General features: G+C 37.2%; 1 protein-coding gene across 3 annotated transcripts in view; it reads right to left on the bottom strand.

The window, feature by feature from the left end:
- Positions 1 to 14,855, bottom strand: part of TSHR (thyroid stimulating hormone receptor) — a 127,976-nt gene that overhangs the window by 37,568 nt on the left and 75,553 nt on the right. For 2 of the 3 annotated variants that reach the window (XM_032482458.1, XM_006184272.3), the window contains 2 exons: positions 3,088 to 3,162; positions 677 to 751 (listed from right to left, as the gene is read on the bottom strand). In XM_032482458.1, coding sequence (XP_032338349.1) covers positions 677 to 751; positions 3,088 to 3,162 — 150 coding nt within the window. The remainder of the gene's footprint in view (positions 1 to 676; positions 752 to 3,087; positions 3,163 to 14,855) is intronic. The other variant, XM_032482459.1, reaches the window with a different exon arrangement.

Below are 14,855 nucleotides of genomic sequence, written 5' to 3'. Positions count from 1 at the left end.
CAGAAGTCACAGGGAGTAGTTTGAGCACCACTCATGGCTGCTCCTTGGGATTCTGCTCAGACAAAATTACCTAGGTCTTCTCTTCCTCCGTTTCTTCATTTATGGAGTGGAAAAATTATAACTTCCTTTGATGCCTTGTAAAGTGGTTGAGAGGAGTAAATGTGATAATGCATGGGAAAGTGTTTGAAAAGCTTTGTGAAAAATAAGTACCATCATTATCATCCAGTTTACTTGTATTCAGTCACTCCCATCAGCAAACAAACATCCCATAGTGTCTTCCATTAAGAAATTTTTCTCTTTATTTGATATGCTCCGACTACTGAGATATTTTCTGCTGTCTTTTAATAGTTAAACTTCCCAGAAGAGTTTGTTATGGTCACTCTCTTTAATCCCTCTTCTGATTCTTTCTTGAGCCCACTCCAACCAGACTTCTCCACCCCCAGAGTTCCACTGGAACTGTTCTTTTCAGAATCACCAATGTCCCTTATTACTAAACCCAATGGCCATTTCTCAGTCCTTGCCTTACTTCATCCATCAGTGCATTCATCACAGCTGATCACTTCTTCCTCCTTGAAACAATTGGTTCACTCGTTTTCAACCAGCCCCTACAGCTGTGCCCTAGTTCTTGTCAGTGACAAGTAAAATATCGACAAGTATTGCATGTGTGCACACTTACAGTATGAAGAATACATCAGTGGAATAAACTTTGGTCAGGTCTGGGAATACTCTAAGTCCAGTGTTGAAAATGCCACTAAAGTACAAGAAAAAGAAGAACAGAAATAAGGTAGGAAAACCAACTCATAGGAAGTAGAATAATGTAATAGCTGAAAGTATGTGTTCTGAAGTCAGACTGGGGTCAAATCATTGAATGTCTGAAAGACCACGGCTAGTTCTAACCCTTGGAAGAGACAATGCTCCCTCAAGGTATAAGAACCTAATCCAGTCCACCAGTGTGAACACATCTTTTCATTTTAGAAGAATCTGAGGATTGTTTGAACCTAGAAATGGGAATTTAGGTTTCTTTCCGTGTGTGTGTGTGTGTGTGTGTGTGTGTGTGTGTGTGCGCGCGCGATATTTCTTTGTTTTAACTGGAGAACATTATGTGTTACGGAGAGGGGAGGGTGGAATAAGGGAAGGATGAGACAGGAAGACAATATGATTACTCAACTCCAAGCCAGGCTTCCTTTTTCAAACTGCATTATATTGTGTTCATTATTTTACCAAGAATGGTTTCCCCATGGCAGTCACCAGCAGTACCGTAACAAGTAGGTCCAGACAAGGAAGGAAATGAGCCAAAGACAATGTCTTCACTTTCTAAAACATGTGTCATCAGGGCAAAATGTCAAGATTAAAACATATGCGTAAGATGCCAGAGGTGTCAGCCTCTGGACACCTCTCAGATTTAGTTGGTTTAACATTCGTTGCAGCTACTAGAACGTAGGTAGTGGAAGGAATGATTCTTTTTTTAAAATGCTTTGGCATGACATGGTGAGAACTTGTCACTATCAGTAAACCTTTTAAGAAAGTCTTCTTGGAGAGGAAAGTCTAGTTTCATTGATGCACCTACTAAGGCAAATTCTGACCTGACTCCTTCTAGAAGGGAAGGCACAGATTTAAAGAGGAAGCAGGTCTCAAAAAGAGCAAATGGGATATTCCAAATAACAAAGGAGAGAAGTGAGGTTCCGTAAGGTATATCTGAAGAACAGGAAACAAACTAGTTCAGCTGCAACAGTGGATCATGTGGGAAAGAGTAGGGAGGGAAAGGCCCAAGAGCTAAGTAGAGGCTAAACAGAAAAGGACTGCAAATGCCAGATTAGGGACTTGGACCAGGACCTCTCTGTTCTTCAAGACCTTTTTGCTGTCTCCTCTAATTACCTGCACCCCAGATAATGCATGTACCTCTCATTTGTCACTTACCATTTTTCTCCTGTAGGGAAGGAACTTTTCAATTCCATATGTAATAGCTTCCTTAACTAGATTGTAAGCCTCTTGAAGGCAAGGAAATGTTTCACTATCTTACATGTTCCCCACAGGGCCTTGCACATAGTAGGGGACCATCATATCAAAGAATTATTGACGGACTGAAACTCAAAGTCCATACAGGAGCCACATCCTTGTGCCATAATTTCTATTACTCCCCAGATACCTCTTCAGCCACATAGCCCATCCATAACTTCTTTTCTCCTGGCATCTCTCACTCCTACCTCTTCAACACTGAACTATTCTTAGTTCGCTAGACAATCCATGTGGTTCCATACCTTTGTGTCTTTATCATGCTATTCCATCCACCTGTATTTCTCTTCTATCCCTCCCCCTCCTCTTCCTGGATAACTTCTCTATTCATCCTTAAAGACATTTCATAAAAGAAATGAAATAATACATTAATAGTGATTATTTCTGGATATCTGGATTAAGATTGACTTTTCCCCACTCATAATCTTTTACAATGCATGTGATCAGGAAAGAAGGAAAGGAGGGAAGCTGCCCCGAGGATCTGAGGCCATACACGTACATTCATTGAACACACCTTTACTGAGCACCTACTCTGCACTGGGCAATAAAGATGCAACGAAGAACAAGGATGTTGTGGTTCCTGCTCTCGTGGTGGTTACCATTAGCTCACGGGGGTCACTATGGCAAAGTAAGTGCTGTCCCTTCCATTTCTGTCCCTCCCAACCTCCAAGAGACTGGATTTTATCCTTTTTTGTTTGTTTGTTTTTCTTTAACAGTCACTCTAATATTGTCGTGATACCCATTTCCTAACAAAATTGACTGGTGGGCTCTCAGAGTTTTTCGTTTTGTTTTGTTCTGTTATGTCCCATTTAAAGGCTACAGAAAATGATAGTATTTTCTCCCTCATGTCTCTGGTCCCAGCACTATGTGCTGACTTTTGAAGAGATTTTTAAAATGTGGATCATTTCATCTGATACTTTATCCCATGGGAGAAGGTGGGGAATAAGTCACAGGATGGGATTTGCCCTGGGCCTTACAACACTATAATGGCCCTGGCCCACATCATCCTGCGGACAGTCCTACATCATACTTCTCTTAAAAAATAAGGTAGGATGGAGAGGAGTTAATACTTACAGGAACTTCAGAAGGGGGAGTTCTTTTAGGGCACCAGGGTCTATGTAAGTTAAGCTTCTGGTATTCCGAATCTCTCTGCAAAAGTTGCAAGAAACATATTCACTGTATTATATCCATTTCCGTTTTTATGAAAGATGAAACAACATAAATCAGGTTTAAGAAATGTTCATGAGAAGAACACACATTTACATGGTGCCCCAGGGGCTGCTTCTGCCAGGAGTCAGTCCCATTCACAACAACAAGCTACTTCTGCCTCCTCTTAGGGATGCGATGGCTGTTCCACCCTCCCCATCATTGACTTAGTTTCAGGCCATTTAAATTTACGGGCAACATTTCTCTTGGTTGTAGTCTTAGAGCCTTATTTTTCCTTTTAGACTCAAATAGCAAAATAAAAACCTTTCCAAAGGTTTGTTGAGGGCAGCAGCAAATAACCTGGCCCTGGAGTGGGGGTTTGAGTGGATTACATAATGGACGACAGCAAGGCAGTAAGGTCAATGAGGTTCCTCTGTCAATTGCTGTTTCAGGGGTAGAAGAGGTAGTGAGTATTAACTGTTCACTTGAGTTTATTCTTCTGTTATCAGTAATTCAAAACTCTTCAGCACATGTGGTGACATCGTATATGTCTATAACTTATATACTTAGGTTTATATACGATGCTAATCAAAATGCACAGTTAGCATTAGTGAGATTAGTGCCTGTTAGAAATAGGTTCTCATTGGTAGAATACAATGTATTCAATATGTGTAGATTGGTTAAAGAGTATAAAGGCCCTCCGTATGCTTCTGTGAAGAGGGTAGGAGAACTTAGACCTACAGCCCACTCCCTTCTGGATGGCACCTAAGGCTTGATTCCTAAAGGAACCTGAATCCATCCAATCATTGGTGGTAAGAACTAGAAGACTTAGAATCTGAGCTCTGAGATTTTTTTTTTAAATAGTTTTATTGAAAGCGAATTTTCATAAAATTTATGCATTGCAATTAGATGATTTTTAGTGAACTTACAGAATTATGCCATTGTCACAATCTAGTTTTAAAACATTTCTATCAATGACAAAAGTAATCATATGTACATTTGCAATTTATTCCCACCCAACCCCCCATGCCTAGGAACCACTGATCTGTTTTCTACCTCTAACTTTGCCTTGTCTGGACATTTCATATAATGGAATCATAAACATGTAGTCTTGTGTGTCTGGCCTCTTTCGTTTAGCATACTGCCGGAGAGGTTCATCCACAGCGTAGCATATATCAGTAATTTGCTCCTTTTTTATTACTGAATAGTCAGATGGGACTGAGATCAAATCTTGGCTCTGTTCCTTCTGGCTACATGACCTTGGGCAAGTTCCTTGACCTCTCTGAGCCATAGTTTCCTCGTCTGTAAAACAGGGACAATAATAGCACCTCCTTCATGCGACTCTTGTGAGGATTAAATAGTCTTTCAGGGGTTCGGTATGTGTCCTAGCATACAGTGAAGGCTCCATAGATGACAGTTTTATTATTGTTATTCTCCTGAGTGGAGTGAAAGCTAGAGCAGACATCAGAGACTTGGGGCTGGAGGTACTGCAATGTTTGTAAAAATTTAAAAACCAAAACCAAACAAACAAACAAAACATTAGGTTTGGTATTTGACTAAGGACACTGAATATGAAACAGACCTTGGAAGAGAGAGGGTGGCATTAACTCTGAGAACAGAAACCATCTACCATCTCCCCCTCCTCAGCTTGCTATCTATTATCAGTATAACCTTACTGGTCCCTTGTCTTCATTAGCATAACTTTTGCCCAGGCAAATAACTTTATAGTTCATTGTGGGAACTTCTTGAAAGACCCATCAGTGCTTTAACAGCTTATATCCCGAGACTCTTAGAAACCCTCACCTCAAAACCTTTGCCTGTTGTGTCCACTCATCCTAAACTGGCCTGTCGTGGTCCTCACCCAGCCAAGACCCTGCATGAAAAGACCCGCTTTCAACTGTTACACAGAGGCAACTCTGGGCCCTAAGCTAGGAATTCTTAACTCCAAATACAAATTTAAAAAAATGTTTAAAGGAGATTATCGACCAGAACTTAAAAGAAACACAAATACTCACTATTGCTTAATTATCCTACATTGGATTTCAAATAAAATGGACATTAAGATGAGAAGTCTAACAACAATGCTCAGTGCGCTGTTTTCACAAACCAGCAGATGAATAATTTAGCATAGCATTAGGTTCATTTCATCATATTCTAGATTCTGGGTTTTTTCTTCTTCTGAGAAAATTTTGTTAATTCTCAGTAAGGGCCAAGAACAGAGAGACTGGTTTGTTCAATACAAATGGCACAGTGGCCAGTACTTAGTACCCAGCCTAAACCCCAAAGAGGAAGGGAAATCAGCAAGGTGAGAGAAGGGTGGTTGGAGGAGGCAGCAGTCAAAAGAGGGGAAAATGAAGGCTTAAGCCCTCCCACGAGGGAACTTTCAAACTACTGGTTTTCTTCCCATCTCGGTTATTCAATAGGCATTAGTTCTTGGCATTTGACCGTGATCCTCAGCCTTAGAAATATTTGCCCACACCCTAAACATCCCCAGTCCATGAGTGAAGCATGCCAACCTGGGACAGAATTGAGGGTGATAATAAAGTCAAGTTGGCATTTCACCTGCAAAGTTAGATAGAACCAACGGTGATGGGAAAGCTTCAGTCTCGCACTGGGCAGGGAGACTGAGTTAAAATATCTGAAGAGAAGAGAAGCTGCCCCAGTCAGCATAGCTAGACTTTTCTTATTGCTCAAAACAGGACACTGAATGAGATTATTAGCCATAAACCCAACTCTCAGCCAGTCCCAGATCCTTTTCATCTCGTACTTCGGTTTGGTTTCCAGTTAGTTTCTAGTCTGCTTTTAAGTGGCAATAGTTCAAAAAATGGGAGGCAGTCCACTCTGACTGGGTCTGCTGACTCTACTGAGTAGAGTAGGGAGAGAGTTATTAAAACTAAACAAATAATTATTGGGCATCTATTACTTTCAACTTTCCTGTGTGCTCTGGGAACTATAGGGAATTAGTAACTAATTATTTAATTAGTTTAAAAAGAAGATGTGAATATATTGGCAAAGCCATAATTTTGTTACTTTACTTAATGCTGGACAGTACCAAGGTGGAAACTGGGACTAGGAATTAGGTAAAATAATTTTGAAGTAACATTTTATGATAAACAGGCTTTTGTCATATAATAAATCACCCATGTATTTTAACATCAAGTATTAATTTCAAAGTTAATTCATATTGAAGGAATCTTTAATTTTTTAAAAGTTTATTTCATTTGACTATGAAAATTATATTGTAAAAACTTGTAACCACATTCACATCAAAAAGATGTGAAATCTCCCATTGTTCCATGATTCAAAGAAAATCAATTTTTTTCTTCTCTGTAGTATATCTTGGTTTTTTAAAAATAGTATTACATCAAAAGCATTTTCTCTGGGATTAAATTCTCTATGACAAAAGACGTCTAATGGTTGCTCAGTATTTCATACAAAACCATTTTTCGACTTAAGCATTTGAGTAGTTTCCACATTTTTGCTACTATAAATTAATTCTGAGACATATGGCTTTTTATGTGAACTTTTTCCCTCACTCCTCTGTTTATTTTCTTAGAGAAAAATTATTGAAGTGAAATTACTGGGTGAAAAAAGTATAAAGGCTGTCAAAGCTCTTGGTATATAGTACATCCTTAGCTTCTAAAGTCCTGATTTTTGGACTAACACTCACTCTTCAGTGATAGTTTGGAAGTTCACAGAATAAATTATTTCCTCCATTATCAGGGCTTGGTTTCAGTGAGAGACATCTTAATAATTCTACTTTGATAATTATCAATAAAGTATCTTACCACTAACATTCCATTACATAACTGAGGAAAAATAATCTATAATGGAAGGTGATATTCATGATTTTGATGCATCTTTAAATTTACTGTGGAATTAAAATTGAATAGATGTTAATTCAAAGAAAGTTTATAAATGTTTAGATTTTTAAAGTAGATTGAGGAAAATGTAAGTTTATCAGCAGATTTTCCACTAGAAATAGGTTATAAAATGATTTTTCCAAACTGCCTGGAAGATAGATACAGCTACTTTCCTAATTATTTAATAATCATGACAAAGACGGGTGCTCTTGAAACCTCCAATAAATCCACTTGATTCAAGTTAGTGAATCAGCAAAATTAAGTCTTATCTCACTGTATGCTAGAAATCACACATTCTACCCACCCAGTTGTAGAATTTTCATTTTTTGTGACTTTTTAAAATATCCACAAAACAGTAAAAACCTATCTCTGAGGGCAACACTTTATTTAATTATTTCTTCTTTTACTTAAGAGATATTTTGAATTTGCATCAGTTTTGGAGGCAGACACTCTTGGTTTCAAATCCTGACCCTGAAATTTCTTAGCTAAGTAAACTTGGGTGAGAGCCCTGTGACATACGTATTTCCATCTTCATTTTACATAGTGGAAACTGAGGGTTAGTGTGATTAAATGGAACAGTATATGTGAAGCACTTTTAGCAGAGTGCTTGCCCATAAAAGGCATTCAGTAATTGGCAGCTGCTATTAATAGGAGTAACAACAGCAACGATCTACTATATGCTATTGGCCTCTTTATAAAGGAAATGAAATGGAAGATGGAAGTGGCCAGTATTTCATCAATTTGCAGGTATAAGTTTTCATGAGATGTACACCTTTGGGTGCAACCAGTATCCCAGCTAAAGTTTAAAACTGAGGAGAACTGGGCTGGGGAGGGAGGGTATAGCTCAGTGGTAGAGTGCATGCTTAGCATGCACAAGATCCTGGGTTCAATCCTCAGTAGCTCCATAAACAAACAAACAAACCAACCTAATTACTTTCCCTACCCAAAGCAAAACTTGAGAACAATTGATTTGTAATCACTTAGGATCCTCAATAATTTACAAAGAAATCTGCCATTCTTGTAGTTTTCTCTTACAGATTCTCAGTGTCTTTCACCCATTGTTAACTGATACATAATTGTCACCTCTTCTGGCCATCTATTGTTGCATAACAAATTACCCCACACTAAAAGGCTAAGATAGCAACCATTTTATTATAGCTCAAAATTTATGGATTAGGATTTCAGGCAGTGCTAAACTCAGGAGTTTCTTCTGTGTGGATGTGGCATCCTCTGGGCTCACTGGTTGGTACACAGCTGGTGTTTGGATCAATCTGGAGCATCCAAGACGGTTGTGCTTCTATGCCTGGCTCTGATGGGGGTTGTTAGAAGGCTACACTCAGCTGGCTACTTCTCCATCTCCATGTAATCTCAGGGCCTCCCCCTATGGTCTTCCCATCAGTGTAGTTGGACCGAGGCAAAAGGATGTGAAGGCCCTAAGGTGAGGAAGATCTCGGACTGTTCAAGGAACTAAAGAACACAGGTGTGCAGGAATGGAGTGAGATGAAGAGGCAGAGGCAGGCAGAGCCAGCAGAAGACCTGGACCTGGAAGTTTATGTTGAAGACTTTCGATTTTATCCTAAGAGAAAAATCACTGGGGCTGTTCAGAAATAAATTAGAGGAAGCCAAAACTGGAAAGACCAGTTAGGCTGTGAAATTACTGTAGTCCAAACAAGAGACGATGGTGGCTTGGACAAGGGTGGTGGTGGTGGAGAGAAAGAGGATGAATTTTTTATACATCACGGTAGTAGAATTGACAGGACATGCTGAAAGATTAGAAGTGGGTGATGAGGAAAGAAGGCATAGTAATCCCCTCAGGTACCAGATTTGCAGATAGATGAATGGAGGTACCATTTAGTGGCTCAGCAAATACTGGAGGAGTTGCAGATTTCAGGGGGAGAGGTAGATTTAAGTTTGGGGTATTTAAAGCAGTGAGAGATATATGTAAGACATCTGAGGAGATGCAACCAATAGGTAAATGGCCCAACACTAAAAAACAGAGGGCTGGACTAGGTCTGTAGGTTTGAAAATTGTTAGATAAGATCACATGGGGAGAAAACAGAATAAGAAGAGAAGAGGACACAGGACTGGGCCGTATGGAACCTCAACATTTAGATAGAAGTGGTGAAGAAGATGCTAGCAAAGGAGATTGAGAAAGACTGACCAGCATGGTCGGAGGACAGCTGGGAGTGTGGTATCAGAGAGGCCAAGGGAAGACGGTTTGGATAAAAATAGAATAATCCACCATTTTGAATCCTGTATATGTTTAGCTGTAAGATGCAATGGCCACAGCTTTAGCGCAGTGTTAAACCTATGGTATTTACTGAATGAATGAATGGGTAACTTTTTACCTTTGGAATGCTGGCTCTAGATCACTAACAAAAAAGACAATTTAGATGTTTATATTCTACCACCCCAATTCACATCACAGAACAAAATCTAAACACGAATTGGGAAGCCATGTCAGAGGACAAAAATTGAGTTTTGACAGGAGAAGGCTGAAAAGGCATTGAAGAGATGATTAGAAGTTGGAACGATGAAGTGTGTGTTCTCCATGGCCCTACCTCAGTCTATGTACCAAATCACATGGCCAAAAAAGGGGCAGAGGGAGGGCAGATGAGGAAGGAAACACATTCATGAGACAGAGTAACATTATGTTCTTTAACTGCTGGTGTTCTCACTGAGGCTTTTCAGTAAGTGCTGGCAAGATTCACTGAAATCAGTGCTTCCTAGTTTAATATCTACATGGTGAAGAGCTGTTTCCTAAATAAAGAACATGGCTTTACTTCTATGCTCAGGAATGCCAGGGAAGTTCGGTTGATAGTACTATGTGGTCTATGGATTAAACAAATCATTCTGTATTGACTTTGGTATCTTAAGTCTTTATTAATCCTTCATGCTGACTAGAACCATTTGCAGATACTAATGTTGGATTTATAGCAGGAAAATTTGAAGACTGCGAGATAAGTTATTCTCTTCTTTTCTAAGATATTAGACTCTCAATACTTCATCTACATAAGGAAAATAGCTTTTTAAAAATGCATTTTCAATTTAATCTTCATTTTAGTCATTGTATTTAATAGTTTCCTTTGCTCTAGGAAGTTAATGCCTTTGCTCAGAGAGGGAAAATTGACATTTATAAGAGAAATGTTAACAACCAGAATCTTTATGAGAAAAAGGCTGTAATAAAAATAAAACAGTTGCTTTTATGAGCCACAGGGTTTGTAGAGAGTTTTATTACAAATTAGTTGCCTTGATTTTTTTTGGTGAGAGGTGCAGAGAAGCAAAATGGTATGATAAATGGACATTGTATTTGGAGTCTGGAGATTTGGGTTTAAATTTTAACTCTTGTCCTTACTCACCTGAATTCTCAGTTTTCTTGGGTATGTTCTACTTTCTTTGCTTTTAATTCACCATTTCTTTAGAAATCTATTGTGAAAGATACATAAATTTTTTATTTTCAGCCTTCTTTTCTTAAAGCTATATATTTTCTTCTGAGTATGACTTTAATTGCATCATACAGGTTTTGATTTGTCATACTTTTATTGACATTTAGTTAAAATCGTTTTATAACACCTGTTGTGATTTCTTCTTTGATCCATGGTTATTCAGAGTGTATTGTTTACTAGCCAGAGAATATGCTTGATTTTCGTAACCTACTGAGACTTGCTTTCAACACTCTGCATATGGTCAATTTTGATAAATGTTTTATGTTTCCTTGAAAAGAATATCTACTCACTAATTGTTGGATACAATACTTTATATAAGTCAATAAAGTTAAGTTTGTAAATTATGTTGTTCAAATCTTCCATCCTTATTCATTTCTTACTGGTATTATTACTTATTTTTTTGGTATATATGTTCTATCAGATAAAGTTATATTTAAAAAAAACCCACTATGATTGTGGATTTATCCTATTTTATTTTTTTTAGTTCTGTCATTTTCTGCTTTATATGGTTTGAAGCTATGCTCTTACAGATATTCAAATTTAGAATCATATCTTTTTGGTGTAGTAATCCTCTTTATCACAATAAAATCTGTATTTTTATATATAGTAAGGTTTCATGCTTTATATATATATGTGTATATTTATGTCAGTTTTCTCTTGGTTATTATTTTCATGTTAATATTTTTATCCTTATACTTTCAATTTTTCTATATCATTATATTTATAGTGTGTCTCTCATACACATAAGCAGGATACAGTTGAAATTTTTTAATTAGCCTACCTGGCAATCTTTGTATTTTAATTGGAGTGTTTAGTCCTTTTATGCAGTTAATGCAAATACTGATCACTTGGGGTTAAATCTACTGTTTGTTCTAGAAGTTTGTTATTTCTTCTAATTTCTTGTCCTTTTTGTATTAATTTTTTATTATTCCACTCCTCACTACTATTAGCTTATTATTTATCCATTCTTTCACAATTATTTTAGTTGTTACCCTATGGATTAATTTATTCATTATTTGCAGAAGTCTAACAAAAGTTGGTACTTTTACCATTTCCCAGGCAATTCAAGAACCTTAGAATACATTAACACTATCTATAACCCTCCCAACCTTTGTTTGCTATTGTGTATTTGAATTCTATGTATACAGGCAGTCCTTGTTTTGCACAGTTCCTTGTTATGTATGAAGTTCAGTTATCATGAGTTAGTTAAATTTAGATAATAATTGGCTCCAACAACATGGTTCAAGTTTCAGTTACCATTGTGAGTAACTACCTAAAGCACAAACCTTGCTGCCAGCTCTTCAGTCCACGAAACACTATGTAAATAGCAGGTGCACATCATGATAGGCAATCTGTTACATCACTTCTTTCAAAGTCATTGGTGATTGGTCACTGCGCATCTTTTACACAGTTCAAGCACAAAGGATAAAGTGTGCAGATGTGTTGCCTGCATGTCTCTCAGAGATAAATCCACGACATTTTGTAAAAGTGAACAGTTGGAAGAGGGAATTGACCAACAAAGATGGAAGTGCAGCAAAGAAACAATAGTAAGAGAGATTTTAATGTTTTGACAGGAATTTTTGAGTCACAAGACAATTATATTTTTTCATCGATTAAGATTGCTTTGCACAGTTTCGGCATGCACAGCTTTATGATCCAGCACTACGGTGCAGAGCAAAGACTGCCTGTATTTTAAACCCCAAAGGACATGTTGTTTTGTTTTGTACAGTCAAGGCTAATTTATACTTAGCTTTCCTTTTGTTTTCATTTCCTCCATGTACCTCCATGATATCATGCAGGATTATTTTTTTACTTTTGCCTTAATAATTCCCTTTAGCAGTTTCTTTAGTATGAGCCTAATGGTGATGAATTCTCCCAATTTTTGTTTCCTTGAAATGTCTTTCTTTTGTCTTCAATTTCAAAGAATCTTTCTGCTAGGTTGGCGGATTATTTGCTGTTGTTATGTTTGTTATTCTCCTTTTTGCAGGTATCTTTCCATTGCTTTATGGATTCCATTATTCCTGTTGAAAAGTCAGCTTTCGATCTTGTTCCTTCTTTGAAAATGTTGTGTATTTTTTCCCCTTTGGCTGCTTCTTACAATTTTCTCTTTCTTTGAGTTTTAGCAATTTTTTTTTTTTAACTATGATGTGCCTTGATGTGGTTTTCTTTGTATTTATTCTTTTGGAGTTGCAGTACTTTTTGTATCTGTGACTTGATGTCTCATGAATTTTGAAATTTTAAAAATTTTCTTCAACTATTGCTTCTTTTATTCTCTTCATTTTCTTAGGATACAATTATAGTTATGCTAGATTTTTTACTGTGCCACATATTCCTTATTTTCTTATGCTCTCTATGCTTCAGGTTGGATAAATTTTTCTGACCTAACTTCTAGGTTACTGATTCTCTTTTGAGCTGTGTATAATCTGCTGCTAAACTCAAGTATTCAGGTTTTATTTTAGCTATTGAATTTTTAAGTTCTAGAGTTTCCATTTGATCCTTTCAAAAATAATTTCCAGTTTTATTCTGAAATTCTCTATCTTGTCAATTAAATTTTTAAATATATTACTTATAGTTATTTTAAAGTTTGTGTCTGATAACTCCAACATTTAAATCTCCTGTGGATTGTTTTCTGTTGTCTATTTTCATCTCTTGATTTCTGCCATAAATTCTTTTTTTTTTTTTTTTTTTTTTTTTGGTAGGCTTGGCTATTTTTTATTGATTCAAACCTGGGCTTTAGTCATTGTGAGGGCTGATCTTATTTCCCATTATCCTGTTCTTCTAGGATGAAGCTCTTTAGGGATCCCAGCTAAAATCCTTGGGTGTTTACTAGGAATCATCTACTTAGCAAGCCTTGAGCTCCAATTTTTATTTCCCTAGCTCTATGAGACCGCTGAAACCTCTGGTCAGCTTCCCGACTGCTGTTTACAATTCAGAAACTACTTCAAGAGGAGAACAATCAAATGTTGTTTTGGGGGTTTGCTTCTCTCCCCTCCAGTTCTTGCTGCCTTTATAACACTCAGATACCTTTAAACAGATTTTTTCCCCCAGCTCCTATAGTTGTCCTCAGACTGATGGTTGATCTAATGATGTAAGCTTGCCTACCATAGCTGGAGGCAACTTTCTGGGCCTCAGTATTCTTGAAGGTAGCATACTGTAGCCGATAGGGAAAGAATATTTGAGTCAGGTATTTATGACATAAAAATTCTGGCCCTTTCCCTTAGTAACTGTGTGACCTAGAATAACGTATTTAGTCTCTCTACATTTATGTTTTTCTTAAATAAGTAATACAAATGATAATCTCTACTTCATGGGGTTGTTTTTTGAAGGTTAAATAAATAGAGTACATAAAATGTTTAGCATAATGTCTGGAACATACTAGGTATCCATAGATGATAGCTATTTTTGTTTCCTCATCAAGAAAATAGAGCTAATATTTCATAATACATGGCTGCTTAAAAGAATGTGATGTGATTATTTATGTAAAGCTTTTTTATAGATTATAAGGTACTACAGAAATAAAAACAATAATTATTTATGAAGCATATTGTCTGGTTTTTATGTGGTAGGCACTGTGCTAAAAGCTTACATGCATTATGTAGTAACAATATTAAGTTGGAACTCTTATTACTGTTATTTCACAAATGAGGAAACTGAGATTAGGAAAGAGTACATGATCTGTCCAAGGTTAGATAATGAGGTCGCTGAGCCCTGACCACCAGACCACCAGACCACCAGGGAGCATCAAGGAGAGATAATGAGGAGGCAAAGAAACCAGGGTTTTAAACCGACTCTGACCAACTCCAAAGCCAGAGCTCTTAACTTCCCTCCTGTTGTAGTCACACAAGGCTACATTTCTCTTTCCTAATTGAGGAAAAAAATGTTAGTTTTGCAGAAACTTGCATGGGCCCTGGAATCCAGTATGTAGTCAGTAAATATTTATTGACTCACTGATATTCACGCCAATAAAATCAGTAGTAATAGAATGAAATGACAATTCTAGAAGAGGACTTCTAATTTTGTCTTTACCTTCCAAGCATGTAAGTCAGAATTAGGGTGAATTCATAAAATTAAGAGTGAGAACAATTTTTGCAAATGAAACCGACAAAGGCTTGATCTCCAGAATATATAAGCAGCTCATACAACTTAATAAGAAACAACCAAACAGCCCAATCCAAAAATGGGCAAAAGACCTAAACAAGCATTTCTCCAAGGAAGACATACAAATGATCAATAGGCACATGAAAAAATGCTGCATATCACTAATTATCAGAGAAATGCAAATCAAAACTACAATGAGGTATCACCTCACACCAGTCAGAATGGCCATCATTCAAAAATCCACAAATGACAAATGCTGGAGAGGCTGTGGAGAAAGGGGAACCCTCCT

This window comes from Camelus ferus, chromosome 6, assembly GCF_009834535.1.
Source record: "Camelus ferus isolate YT-003-E chromosome 6, BCGSAC_Cfer_1.0, whole genome shotgun sequence".
In the NCBI taxonomy this organism is placed as follows: Eukaryota; Metazoa; Chordata; class Mammalia; order Artiodactyla; family Camelidae; genus Camelus; species Camelus ferus.
Note: the sequence above shows the minus strand (reverse complement) of the source record. Positions and strands in the feature narration are given on the sequence as shown.